The sequence below is a fragment of the Zootoca vivipara genome, chromosome 13 (assembly GCF_963506605.1).
Source record: "Zootoca vivipara chromosome 13, rZooViv1.1, whole genome shotgun sequence".
NCBI lineage: Eukaryota > Metazoa > Chordata > Lepidosauria > Squamata > Lacertidae > Zootoca > Zootoca vivipara.
Genome location: NC_083288.1, coordinates 10,224,247 through 10,237,824, shown reverse-complemented (window position 1 = coordinate 10,237,824; position 13,578 = coordinate 10,224,247). Strand labels below are relative to the sequence as shown.

The following is a 13,578-nucleotide window of genomic DNA, read 5'->3' as shown; positions in this document are numbered from 1 at the left end:
TGGTACCATTACTTCCCTTGATCTAGATGCTATACTCCCATTGATGCAGCCCAGAATTGCATTGGCTTTTTAAGCTGCTGCATCACACTGTTGACTCATGCCAAGTTTGTGGTCTACCAAGACTCCTAGATCCTTTTCACATGTACTGCTCTCAAGCCAGGTGTCTCCCATCCTGTATTTGTGCCTTTCATTTTTTTTGCCCAAGTGTAGTACTTTACATTTCTCCTTGTTAAAATTCATATCGTGATAATATTGTGATAATCTGTTTCATAATATCGGTAATTTTGGTAATTAATTCATAATTTCTATAATCTGTTTCATAATATCGGTTCATATCGTGATAATCTGTTTCATAATTTTTGACCTGGCAATATATCGTGAATCATGGTATACAATATGTGCGCTATGCAAAAAACAAAAAAACAAAAAACAGCAGTATATTGCATTTTTTAGCTGGAGATATATTACAATGCTGTAAACCAGATATCGCCCAGCCCTAGTGTGTTGTGTGCATATCAAAGGGTTCTGATTCCCAGTCCTGGAGGGTGCATGATATGGGGTGGTCTTAAGCTTATTTTGGGGTTACAGGGTCATGCGAACATCAGTCCCTTCTTCAGGCTGGTGTGCTGAATAAGGAACCAGGAACCAAGCTTTGCCTCACATACAGCAGCTCACGAGATCCAAGCAAGACAGAAAGAGGTGCAAGAAAGAGGCTGAACTGGTACAAGACAACCCACCTAAGACTCTGAAACCATTTGTAGCCCCACCAGTGCTGTCATCCTCCCCCTCCCCCCCCTCCAAGGACTACTGTTCACCAGAGTCTCTAGAGAAGGATGGCTGTAAAGGCACTATCAGGAGCGAGAGAATAAACGGAACAGAACAACAATACAGATGGCATTCCTCCTTTGCAAGGAAAGAAAAACCACGGGTACCTATTCAAAGCTACTCATCAGTTCTTTATATGGTCAGGGATGGGGGGGGGGGGGGGGAGAAGCTCTGCAAGCCACTTCCCAGAAGACCAAGCCTTTGGAGAGATAACACGCTACCAGGAGGTGGGGGGATTTTAATTAGGAAGTGACCAATGGCTTCCACCACCTGCAAATACGGACGGGTGGATCGGTCTAGTTTGCATGAGTTTATCTGCATGCCTGTTTCCACTTTAATGTTAACATTTTAAAAAACGGTGCCAATAAAACCCCGCCGTATTTAAATTCATCTTTTTATCTCAAAGCACACATTTCTAAATGCATTTTATCCTAAAATACACTTCTCGGCTGAAAAAAAGGGGGAATAAAGAAATCAAATTCAGAGAAGCGCTGGAGTGGGAGAATCATTCTGTTCCGATCTGTGTCTTTTAGTCTGGGAGACACGAATTCGGTGGGCTTGCTTAAAAATGCAGACCAAACAAAATCCGCCCTCGTCCCTAGCTGTGATGCAGTGATATAACACACAAGCAAACACACAAAGGATGTCAAATTACATATTGCCAGGGAAGGAAGAAGGCTATCAAAGTTTCCTTATGGAAATAGTGACAGTTGTTGTGGTGGTGGTGTTTATAAAGGCTGGGAGAGGACTTTTGCAGAGACCCAAGCCCAGAAGGGCTTCACTTGGGGTGGCTCCAAAACCCATTCGCGGTCCTCAGTTTTGCCTCTGGAACAAGATTTTAAGAAGGAATGAATAGGGAGGCTTAAGGTGAGCCACAAAACTTGACTGCACTTGCCAGGACTCAACCCGGAAATAACCTCAGCATTAACAAAAGAGCGAGCCCCTAGGCAGCAGCAACTGACCCCTTCATTATTGGGGATTATGGATTCGCTACAACTTCCAAACAGACCGGAGCTTCTCGCTTCTTTCTCAAAGGAGGCATTTGGGAAGGAAGAGTTGAAAAACTAACTCCAAGAGGGGACGGATTTAAATGGTTACACTTGTTTCCTCCTCGCTATTCGCTTTAAAATAGTTTCAGGATAAAAGCAGCGATGTAACCGAGAATCCTTCTTTTAAAAAAACGCTAACAAGGGACCCAGGTGGCGCTGTGGTTAAACCACTGAGCCTAGGGCTTGCTGATCAGAAGGTCGGCGGTTCAAATCCCTGGGACGGGGTGAGCTCCCGTTGCTTGGTCCCAGCTCCTGCCAGCCTAGCAATTCGAAAGCACGTCAAAGTGCAAGTAGATAAATAGGTACCGCTCCGGCGGGAAGGTAAACGGCGTTTCCGTGCGCTGCTCTGGTTTGCCATGCTGGCCACATGACCTGGAAGCTATACGCCGGCTCCCTCGGCCAATAATGCGAGATGAGCGCGCAACCCCAGAGTCAGTCACGACTGGACCTAATGGTCAGGGGTCCCTTTACCTTTACCTTAACAAGAGACAGTGGCAGAGAATTAGAACAGGGGTCAGCAAACTTTTTCAGCAGGGGGTCGGTCCACTGTCCCTCAGACCTTGTGGGGGGCTGGTCTATTTTGGGGGGGGATTTTTTTGAGGGAAAAAATGAGCTAATTCCTATGCCTCCCAAATAACCCAGGGATCCATTTTAAATAAAAGCACACATTCTACTCATGTAAAAACATGCTGATTCCCAGACTGTCCGCAGGCCGGATTTAGAAGGTGATTGGGCCAGATCCAGGCCCCGGGCCTTAGTTTGCCTACTCATGAATTAGAACATCCACTGCTGTTCCTGGCATAAAGGCTTAACGTTCCTTTACATTCTCGCCACCCTCCCTCCAGACTTGCAGCACTTACAATGCAATAAATTAAGCAGCTGTAGCTCCTATTCTCCTTTGCAGACAGTTTCTGTGCTCAGAAATGTTCCTAATCAATTACTTTGGGTATGTGAGCACCATTATCCAAGTGCTCAAATCTCAGAGGGTTTCTGCTCCAAGCCAGCCAAGGGCATTCAAATCTGCTTTGCCGGACCAGACTGAAAACCCACCCATTCTGGAGCAGGATTGCAGGGGCTCTAGAACGAATGTCTGAGCCCTGGGTGGAACGAGAGGCTTCATTCATCCCACCAGAAGCATAACCCCTTCCTTGCTGCACAGCAAAGCGCATATGAAACAGGAAAAGTCCTTTTCTAATTTGAAAAGTCCTTTGGGATGTGGCAAGCGTGGGTGTCATACCCCACTACATTTCTCTGATGAAAATAGGGGCTTCCTATTCCATGACTGGGACGCAGGTGGTGCTGTGGTGTAAACCACAGAGCCTAGGGCTTGCCGATCAGAAGGTTGGCGGTTCGAATCCCCGCGACGGGGTGAGTTCCCGTTGCTCTGTCCCAGCTCCTGCCAGCCTAGCAGTTTGAAAGCACGTCAAAGTAGATAAATAGGTACTGCTCCGGCGGGAAGGTAAACGGCGTTTCAGTGCGCTGCTCTGGTTCGCCAGAAGTGGCTTAATGACCCAGAAGCTGTACGCCAGCTCCCTCGGCCAGTAAAGTGAGATGAGCACCGCAACCCCAGAGTCGTCCACAACTGGACCTAACGGTCAGGGGTCCCTTTACCTTTACCTTTATTCCATGATTATAATAATCATAACAACAACAACAAAAAATTTATTATTTATACCCCGCCCATCTGACTGGGCTGTCCCAGCCACTCTGGGCAGCTTCCAACATCTATAAAAACATCATTAAACACTGAAAAACTTCCTTATACAGGGCTGCCTTCAAATGCCTTCTAAAGGTTGTATAGATCCTTATCTCCTTGGCTCGTGGGGGTCACATAACTCCATACCCTCCAACATTTCTCCGATGAAAATAGGGACGTCCTAAGGAAAAGCGGGACATTCCAGGGTCAGATCAGAAACCGAGACGGCTTCTGTAAATCCAGGACTGTCCCTGGAAAATAGGGATACTTGGAGGGTCTGGGGTGTCCGTCAGCGTTCAAAGGCAAAAATCCCACTACAGAAGTAAGGTAAAGATAAAGGACCCCTGGAGGGTTAAGGCGGCTGGGGTTGCGGTGCTCATCTCGTTTTAAGGCCAAGGGAGCCGGCATTTGTCCGCAGACAGCTTTCTGGGTCATGTGGTTCATGATTAAACAACTTCTGGCGCAACGGGACACCGTGACGGAAGCCAGAGCGCACGAAAATGCTGTTCACCTTCCCGCCGCACCTATTTACCTACTTGCACTGGCGTGCTTTCGAACTGCTAGGTTGGCAGGAGCTGGGGCAGAGCAACGGGAGCTCACCCCGTCGTGGGGATTCGAACCACCGACCTTCTGATCGGCGAGTCCAAGAGGCTCAGTGTTTTGGACCACAGCGCCACCCCTCCTGTGACATTAAGAAGCCCTTTCGACCCTGGCTCATATCTCAGGGATGGGGACCCTGGGGCCAGACACATGTGGCTAGGAGTTGGGAATCTATCGATGTTGGTCACCCCTTTCCAAGCTGATGGAGGACACCATCCCTAACACCTGGCCAAAAGAAGCCGCCTCTCATCTCCAAGTGCAGTTTTCAGTCATTAGCGCACACAACTTAACAGGACACCGATAGACCAACCCTCCTCCGTTCATTTGCCACGAGCCTAGCTGAACCATTACGAAGCATTTCTGCGACTCTCCTCACTTGGCCAGACTGCAGAGTCTGTGGCTGCATCTCGCTCGCCTGTTAGCCATGGGGCGTTCGCCAGCTCCAAACAACGCTTGCGTATCTGCGGCGTTGGCTTTGTGATCGTTTTGTGCGCCGCGCTCTGGCCTCCCACAGCAGGAGGATTGTTTGCTGGCTTCCTCCTCCCACAGCCCAAGGAAGAGACGCTCTTTTCTCTACCCAGACAGAGGAGCCTTTCTGCAGCCTCCCAATGAGCCACCGGCAATTTCGCCACAGCTGCACTGCACACAGGAGAGCCCTTTACGCAAGTCAACAAAAGCAGGCGAGGGGGTGCCGTGCCAAGGGGAAGGCTCTGACGGTGCCAATCGCGAGGCTGCGAAGTTAATAAATGCGAAAGCTGGAGCCGAGGCAGAGGAAAGAAGAAGCCCCAGTAGTTTGGATGATCCTTCTCTCCATCCCTCTCAAAACAAAACAAAAAAAATGGGGACATTTCTCCTACACTTCATGGCCAAAGCATTGCATCTCCTCCTCCTCTAGCATCAAGGCTGAAGCACAGCATCCCTCTCTGGCATATGGAAAACCACAAAGAAAGGGGGGTTTGGGGGGGAAGGGGTTACAAATAAAAGGCAAAAAGCATAAAAAAGGCAGCCAGGCTGAGCCAGACAACCCCCAGAATCGCTTCCAGGATCCAGCTGCTTCTAAAATGCTGGCAAGAACTAAACGTTCCCTCTTTGCAGGCAACAAGAGTAAGAAAACGGGCCCTTCTCCCCTTACATTCCTCCCAGGGGCGAGGCCTGCCCTTGGATCCGGAGCTTTTTGTGCCTCATTCATTCTTGGCCTCACCCTGAATCTCAGAATTCATTCTGTACCTTCTCACAGGGACTGCTAGGCAGGTGCGACCAGGAAACAGGACACCAAAAAATAAAGAGGCCACAGAGTGGATAGGAAGGCAGTACTATAATTACTGGAGGTGTGGGGGGGGGAGAGGCAGGGAGGGGTCCCTAAATGAAATTGGAAAGCTCCAACATCATGATTTCCACCCAATTTTAGCCAGATCATGTTACCCCCCCTATAACCTTTTCAAAAAGGTAGGTAAAGCAGGCTAGGCCCACATCATCTAGAGAGATTTATGAGCGGTGTTATAGTTAAGGGGTGGGTGGGGATTTTATATAAGGGATATCCAATATGGGATTTGAAGCAGGTCTCAGCAGCAGAATCTCCTTGTAATGCTGATGCAAACTTCTCTGGGAGAAGCAAACTCTGAGCATATACCTATGACAAATTTAGCTGGTCTCTAAGGTGCTACTGGAAGGAGTTTTTTTATTTTTTGTTTCATATACAAGGAGTCTTTCTCTCACCACCAGTTCATCACAACTGCTCCCCCCTCCCTCACCAAAGGGCCTGATGTTTAACTAGGTTTTACTAGAGCGCAGTACCAGTGCTTAGCTGAAACATACGAAGTCATACAAGAGAGAGAGAGGTTTCCCCCTTACCGCATTTGAGATTAAGGGAAAGGGTTTTCCAGAGAACAGCACAGGCTTGTGCCTTGGGGTAAAATTATAATACTGTAATCCTAAACACGGATGCAAGGAGAATGCTGGAAAACACTGTGCGAGTGTTGACGGCGATTTCTGGAGCCAAGAGAAAAAGGGAATCTGATAATCCTTTGTAGAAGTCAGTGGGAGAAATTTAAAAAGGCTGCCGGTGGTTTAACTCGGTGTTTCCCAAACTTGGCCCTCCAGCTGTTTTTGGACTAGCTAGCAACTTGGTGATGGGAGTTGTAGTCCAAAAAAAACAACAGCTGGAGACCTAAATTTGGGGAACACTGCTTTAACTAATGCTCCAATAATAAATAAATAATAGTTAAAACAATAAGGAAGGAAAGTATCTACCCGAACACATTCAAAGCACAAATCTTCTAAGCCAGGCGGCTGCAGCCAGGAAAGAAAGCTCTTCCAAGCGAGGTTAAGAATGGTCACGAAAAACAAGGAAACAAATCAACCGTCCCTTGGATGGCAGTGGTGCTAAAACTCCTGGAATCACTCATTAGGTAAACAGGGATATGTCAAAAAAAAACCTCAACTGGGACAGGCAAAATCCACCCCAGCGATCATTTCCAGAGCACTCCCTGCCCCCACCCAAGTTTCAACCCAGACCTTCCCGAGCGCAAATCCCTCCCCCCCCTGCTCCTCACTCACCTGATGTGTCCCACATGTTGAGTTCGATGCGCTGCTTTTCGATCTCAAAACTGGCTGTGTAGTTCTCGAACACAGTGGGGACGTAGTTCTGCAAGGGAGGGGCAGCGGAGACAACAGAACGCATGAAACCACAGAATCAGGGGCCATCCTGCTGACTGGGAGAAACATTTTCCCCCTACTCCAAGCACCCCCAACCCAGATCTCGCGGCCGGACCCCTCGACCCCAGAAGCAATGCTCTGTTTCTGAAAGCAAATATTTACGGTGCACGCCTCTCTGCCTGGAAGTCCTTTCGTCCTAATTTGTGGTTTGTGTGGGATCCTGGCTATGTTCCAGTAAAAGCAAAAGAGAAGTCCTCCCTGGGTGCTTAGATGAAGTTGTGTCTCAGGACTCAGCCAAGGCACTGAGAAAAGGCACTAAGTCTTTTATTGAGTTCTGCAACCCTCAGTCCCAGCGGAAGCCGACTTTGTGCAAGGACAAAATTTGGTGCCCCCCACAAAAGAATATTTCTGATTTTCACAATAATTCCTTTTGGTAGAGTTGGTTTCTTACGTAGCTTCTTAGTAGCAAGCTACCCATATTATTATTATTATTATTATTATTATTATTATTATTATTATTATTATCGTCATCATTATTATTACCCTCAGCTAGAGGGAACCAGCTTCTCTGCCCTAAATCCAGCTACCTCACATAGGCAGAAAGGCAGGTTGTTCCGGGTTTCTGACATTTCGCCTAAAGTTCCAGCGGTTCCTCAGTTCCATAGTCCCCCTACAGAACCCTAAATCTCCCTCCCAGCTTTGCCTGAACCAGCCTCCTCACTTGAACCTCCTCGATCTCCTTCACCCCTCTCAAAATTGTCCCCCCACCCAGACCCCCAAACTCTCTTTCTAACCTAACCTGCTAAGTCAGTCTTAACTGAAAAAGAGGATTTTTGTGGCACCTTGGAAGATGAAGGAATCGATTATGGCAGAACCGGGGGAGCGCCTTGAACCGCACCCCTGTGCGGAGAGTCCCCTCGAGGTCCCTTCAGCCCCCCCCAAAAAAAACCTATTTTACACCCCACATGACACACACAAACCCTTGCATTTTGACCCTCCACTTCCAGAGTTTTTCGGTTCTGTGTGTTTTGCCTCTCCCATCTAGCCCCTGGCTCTCCCAACAGGTGACACGAGCAGTATCCCTTCCGAAGACACCCCCCAAACCCGCAGTCTCCTGTCACATCCGAGGGAACGTCATACCCAGTGGGCACCGTCTAAAAAACACAGGCTCTCAGCCCTCAGGGACGATGCTGCCGTCGGGGATCGACACCTGGGACCTCCCGGCAGCGCAAAGCGGGCGCTAACCCCGCCGAGCTGCGGCCCTTCGACGTCCTTGCCGGCCGCCCCCTCGGAGGAACCGGAGACCCCGCTAGCCAACCGGCAGCCCTGCTCGGCTTGCCTGGACGCCGCTCTCCGGCTGCAGCTCCCGAACCCACAATACCCACCCACCGCGACCGTCGGGGGTCCCCGTCCGTCCGCGCATCCGGCCTCTTCCCCTCCCGGTTTCACCCCCGCTTCCCCGCCCCGTCGGATGTGGCTGCCTCTGCGGGCGGCTCGCTCCCCCCCCCCCCGCGTACCTCGGGGTAGGTGTCCTTGGCGAAGACGTGCAGCAGCGCCGTCTTGCCGCACTGGCTGTCGCCCACCACCACGATCTTGCAGCGCGCCAGCTGGCTCTCCATGGCGTCCTCCAAGGCCGGCAGGCAAGACGGCGCGGGCCGCCGCTCAGTCCCCGCACCGGGAGAAGAGCAGGAGCAACATCGCCGCCGTCTCCGCCCGCGCGCCTGCCTCTCCGCGCTGGCAGACAAGCTCCTGCCGCGGCTTCCCGGCTCCCGATGCCGCACCCCCTGCTCCGCCCTCCGGAGCCCCCGTCTCGCCGGCGGTCCCCTCGCGGCGCTCCTACCCTCGCGTCTCCAGCAGGCGGCGCCCTGGAGCAGGCGTCCTCCAGACCAGACCAGCCCCGCCGGCGCGTCCAGAGGGTCCCTTTTGCTGATGCGCAACCGGGGGAGCGGGGCTAGCTCTCTCCCACTGCATAGATGCCAAGTTTTCCCTTTTCTCACGAGGAAGCCTACTCAGCATAAGGGAATTTCCCTTTTAAAAAGGGGGGAAACTTGGCAGCTATGTCTCCCACCCCCCGGGATGCCAGCTTGGAATAAAATATTGGGGGGTGGCGGACCCCAAGCAATTGATCACAAAACGCACTATTTGAATGGCAATGTCCATCAATTGGGGGAGGCGGACCCTCAAATATTTGGGGAGGGCGGGGGGGCGCTGAAGTGGCCTCAGCCCCAGGAGTTGCTCCTATCTCTCCGCGCCCCCGCCCCCCCCACTCCATCCGCCTCGATGCATCTCGGATATATGAGGCTTCTTCGACAGCCCCAGTTTAGGAATTATCCCGCAGAGGCTTCCATCCAAAGTGCAGAACCGCCCCCCTCCCCGAAAAAAAAATCGCCATGCCCCCCTCTTTTTTTAAAAAAAAAAAACCCTGCTTGATCATGGAAAGAAGAAAGGGGGAAACTTGCAGGGGCCTTTAGTACTTCTTTTTGCCCCCAGTATCTCCCTGTTCGGGGCCACCACGTGGGGGAAAGAAAAAATGCAACTGCTTTAACGGGCAAACGCACATCAGTTTCTGGCTCCCCAGCATTTATGTGGATTTATTGCTAAACCCCACTTTAAAAAAAAAAAAAATCCTGTTGTTTTACCGCCTCCCCCCCCCCCCGGAATAAGTGCTCTCTCTCTCTCTCAACGTGCTTCCTTTCCCCTTAATGAGAAATTAAGAGGCAAAGTAGGTTTTTTTCCCTTTTCCCTAGCACCGAATTTGGGTGGAGGTGGAGTGTTTAAAAAAAAAAAAGGAAGGGGGAGATGCCACTCCCAAGACAGAGCTGCCGTAGTGATGCAGAGAAAGAAAGACTGAGAGAGAAATCCTCAAAACATTTGCAGAAAAGAAAAGAGCAAAACACACGCGCTAGGCTCCCGGTCGGCGGCGCCATCACTTCTCCTCCGCTCGTTTCCTCCTTCGGCCACCGGGGGGCGCCGCTCTTCTCTCAAAGCGTTGAGCGGAGGAGGAGGGGGAGGAAACGGTTGTAATTAACGCAACTAATCATGAGAGCTGGGCGAGCCTAAAAATATTTAATTATCCTATATATTGTGCTCGCTCGGCAGGCCCTCGGCCCCCGCAGAAAATGTTACCTTTTTCTGATTTAGAGCATTATCTGAAAATTCGCAACCCCTTTCGCTGCCATTAGCCCGGCTGTTGGTGAGAAAAACAAATACAGTGCTGCATAGGTATGGGAAACATGCCGAGGACATTTGTATCTCAAAGGAGGCTGCCCGCTGTGTCTCTGCATGAGTCACTGCTCTGGTTGTGCCTCTTCCTCTCCTTCCAGGAGGAGGTGGGTAGTTTTACTGCATCGCTCATGACGCTGGGCATGGTCAAACAATGCAGTGCAGAATCGCCAGCCCTCAGAAGAAACTGCCCGGTGCCTCTCTGAACGAGTAACTGTTCTAGCATCGGTTGGGTTGGGGAGTCTGCCTTGGCTGTCAGAAAGGTGGGAAGAACAGCTAGCAGGAGGAGAGATCTTTAAAAATGGCTACTAATATCTTGGTAGTACTCAGGTTCCTGGGGTGGGGTGGGGTGGGGTGCTAGGGCTGGGGTAGTCCCTTGGTGGGGAACACATCCTGCTCCTTCTGGGGTGGTTTGTCCACCTTTGGTCCCTGCCCTGTACTCAGGTCTCCCCTGCGGCTCCTGGAAGCTGTCAGCATGTGACAGCGGCCACACCCTGGGAACAGCTTTGACTTCTCAACTTAACCTGCCCCATAGAAGTCAAAACGGGGCCACATCCCAGCAGAGTCAAGCCTATATGTCTGCCAGAACTGGCCTTCCTTCTTTCAGGGCTTTGAAATGATGTTCATTAAGGAAGTGCAGCGTTTGCTGCTAATCACCCTCTTTAAAAGCACTCTAAGTGCAGCCGGATGCATTATGGTTGCAAATAACGGCTTTAAAAAAAAACACCAAGTGCCAAAGAGCTATTCCTACTAGGATACATGGAGAAGGAACCGGGGGGGGGGGGTGTAGTGGTGGTGGCAGGAGTGTTCCAGTCGCCATGCATAGAGTTTTGTTTTTCCAACACTTTTAAATTCTCAGCATGCCTTGCTGCTACGCACCGGTTGGAACTTGGATGCAGAGGAACGGTGGGAGGAACCAGCTGGGGGACGCCCCCCCCCCAAGGGAAGAAGGCTCAGATCCTGGGGGATGTGGTCTGAGGGAGAAGAGAGGGAGGAGGAGGTGTCGGAAGCTGAAGGGGTAACAGGGCTGAGTGAGCTGGGAGAGTCTGTGGCAGAGAGCAGTTGAGAATTGGAAGTAGAAGTGGAAGGAGGAGAGTGGGGAGGCCAAGAGGCATAGAGAAGTCAGGCTGGTGAAGAATCATGTGGGGCTCCGTTTCCTAGTGCGACAAGCTCCCGTCTCCCCTGGTCTCCCAGACCAGGAGAGGCATAAAAAGGGCAGAGGAGAGGTTGGTTTCATGCAGGCACGGTCTCCGATTGCTTGGGATAAACCCTGGAGAGGAGGGAACCTCAGCAGCTATGGGGAGGCAGGGACCTTCAGCCTCCGCAACTCCTTCATGGGGGCAAGACCTGCCATGGATGAGTTGCTGTGCTCATTTGACCTGACACTCCTGTGCAGATCCCCATTTTTGCTAATAAAGGGTTAACTCCAACTTGCCTGCTGGGATTTACTGCTGGTTTGCTCCTATCTCTCACCCTCTGTTGTTTCCACCCTCTCAACAGCCTTGTGCTGGGATGCTGCTCTTTATTGCCATTTTGCAGCCTGGAAAACAGGTCAGGGTCCCTATATTCCAGGGACAGTCCCAGATTTACAGAAGCCGTCCCGCTTTCTGATTTGATCCCGGAATGTCCTGCTTTTCCTTAGGACGTCACAGTTTTCATCAGAGAAATGTTGGAGGGTGTGCAGTTATGCAACCCAAGGAGATAAGTAAATAGGCAACCTTTAGAAGACATCTGAAGGTAGCCCTGTATAGGGAAGTTATTAAATGTTTGGTGTTTTATTATGTTTTTATATAGGTTGGAAGCTGTCCAGTGTGGCTGTAGCAACCCAGTCAGATGGGCAGGGTATAAATTATTACAGTGGTACCTCTACTTACGAATTTAATGCGTTCCGAACACACATTTGTAAGTCGAAAAAAAATGTAAGTCGAATCCCATAGGAATGCATTGTGAGAAAAAATTCGTAAGTCGAAGCAACCCTATCTAAAAATTCGTAAGTAGAAAAAATCCTATCTAAACCGCATCCAAGATGGCGGACGGAGCTCCATTCGTAAGTAGAAACATTCATAAGTAGTTATTTGTAAGTAGAGGTACCACTGTATTATTATTATTATTATTATTATTATTATTATTATTATTATTATGGAATAGGACGTCCCTATTTTCATCTGAGAAATGTTGGAGGGTATGCATCTCCAACCAAAGATCACAGGATGGTTTACAATAGGAAAACACAAAATACGTCCCATAATAACAAACTGAAACCCGCCCAACTCAGTACTGTATAACAGGCCACTGGTATATTTTATTATTATTTATTATGAAGGGTTAACTCCAACTTGCCTGGTGCGATTTACTGCTGGTTTGCTCCTATCTCTCACCCTCTGCCTCTGGGCAGTAGCAATTATGTGTTTTTGAGTATTTACTGAAGATTCTTCCCCACAGCCCTTCACCTCTGCAGTGGGGAAGGCAGACTATCTGCTCCGAAGAAGGCACAGCCAATTTGCAAGATGAGCGGGGCTGGGTTCATAGCTCAGGCGCAAGGGCAAGCCTTGGGAACTCGAGCAATGAGGGTAGGAGAATGCATTTCTACTCACAACCTGCGCAAAACTCCAGGCAGGATTGAGACAACACCTGTGACATCCTTAGACACGTTTCCACTTAAAGCCAGATCTCAGCCTCTCTCTCTCCTACTGGCACCTGCCACTCCATGTCAAGAGGGGTGCATCATGTCAGCCTTGCCACTCAAATGTCCTAAAAATGTCTATCCGTGACATATAGCCCTCGGTCCTGAAGGAGCGTCTCCACCCCCATCGTTCTGCCCGGACACTGAGGTCCAGTACTGAGGGCCTTCTGGCGGTTCCCTCGTTGCGAGAAGCCAAGCTGCAGGGAACCAGGCAGAGGGCCTTCTCGGTGGTGGCGCCCGCCCTGTGGAACGCCCTCCCATCAGATGTCAAATAGAAAAACAGCTACCAGATTTTTAGAAGACATCTGAAGGCAGACCTGTTTAGGGAGGCTTTTAATGTTTAATAGATTATTTCATTTCATTTTTCTGTTGGAAGCCGCCCAGAGTGGCTGGGGAAACCCAGCCGGATGGGCGGGGTCTAAATAATAAATTAATAATATTATGTATTTCAATTAGCTGAGTTATTTATTTATTGAAACGGAGCTAAGATGGTTAACTCTCAGCTAATATCCGCCAGCCTGAGTCATGGAGCCAAAGACAAGAGAAGTCCAAAGATTTTCTGTAATGGGAAATTTTAATTTGTCAAGAATAGGGCAAAATATGAGAGAGAGAGAGAGAAAGAGAGAGAGAGAGAGATTAAAATGTTGTTGGCAGAGTCATTGGGACTTTTATTAATGGATGAGCAGTCGGGTCTAGTTTCTTATTTCTCCAAGCAGGTTCATCTTTCATGAATAAATGTTAGTGTTTTCCCAACTGGAAGCAGACACATCTATTGGCATTGGTCCCCATGCAAACAGCCCCTGCAAAATTTATCACCAGTGCTAAATGAGATAAGGATGTGCAGATTG

General features: G+C 49.8%; 1 protein-coding gene across 1 annotated transcript in view; it reads right to left on the bottom strand.

Annotated features, from left to right (window-relative positions):
- The window catches only part of RND2 (Rho family GTPase 2), a 38,403-nt gene extending 29,810 nt beyond the window's left edge, over nt 1-8,593 (bottom strand). The window contains exons 1-2 of the mRNA XM_035134318.2: nt 8,343-8,593; nt 6,727-6,814 (exon numbers count right to left, since the gene is read on the bottom strand). Coding sequence (XP_034990209.2) covers nt 6,727-6,814; nt 8,343-8,444 — 190 coding nt within the window. The 5' untranslated portion in view covers nt 8,445-8,593. The remainder of the gene's footprint in view (nt 1-6,726; nt 6,815-8,342) is intronic.
- Nucleotides 8,594-13,578: the final 4,985 nt, after the last annotated feature.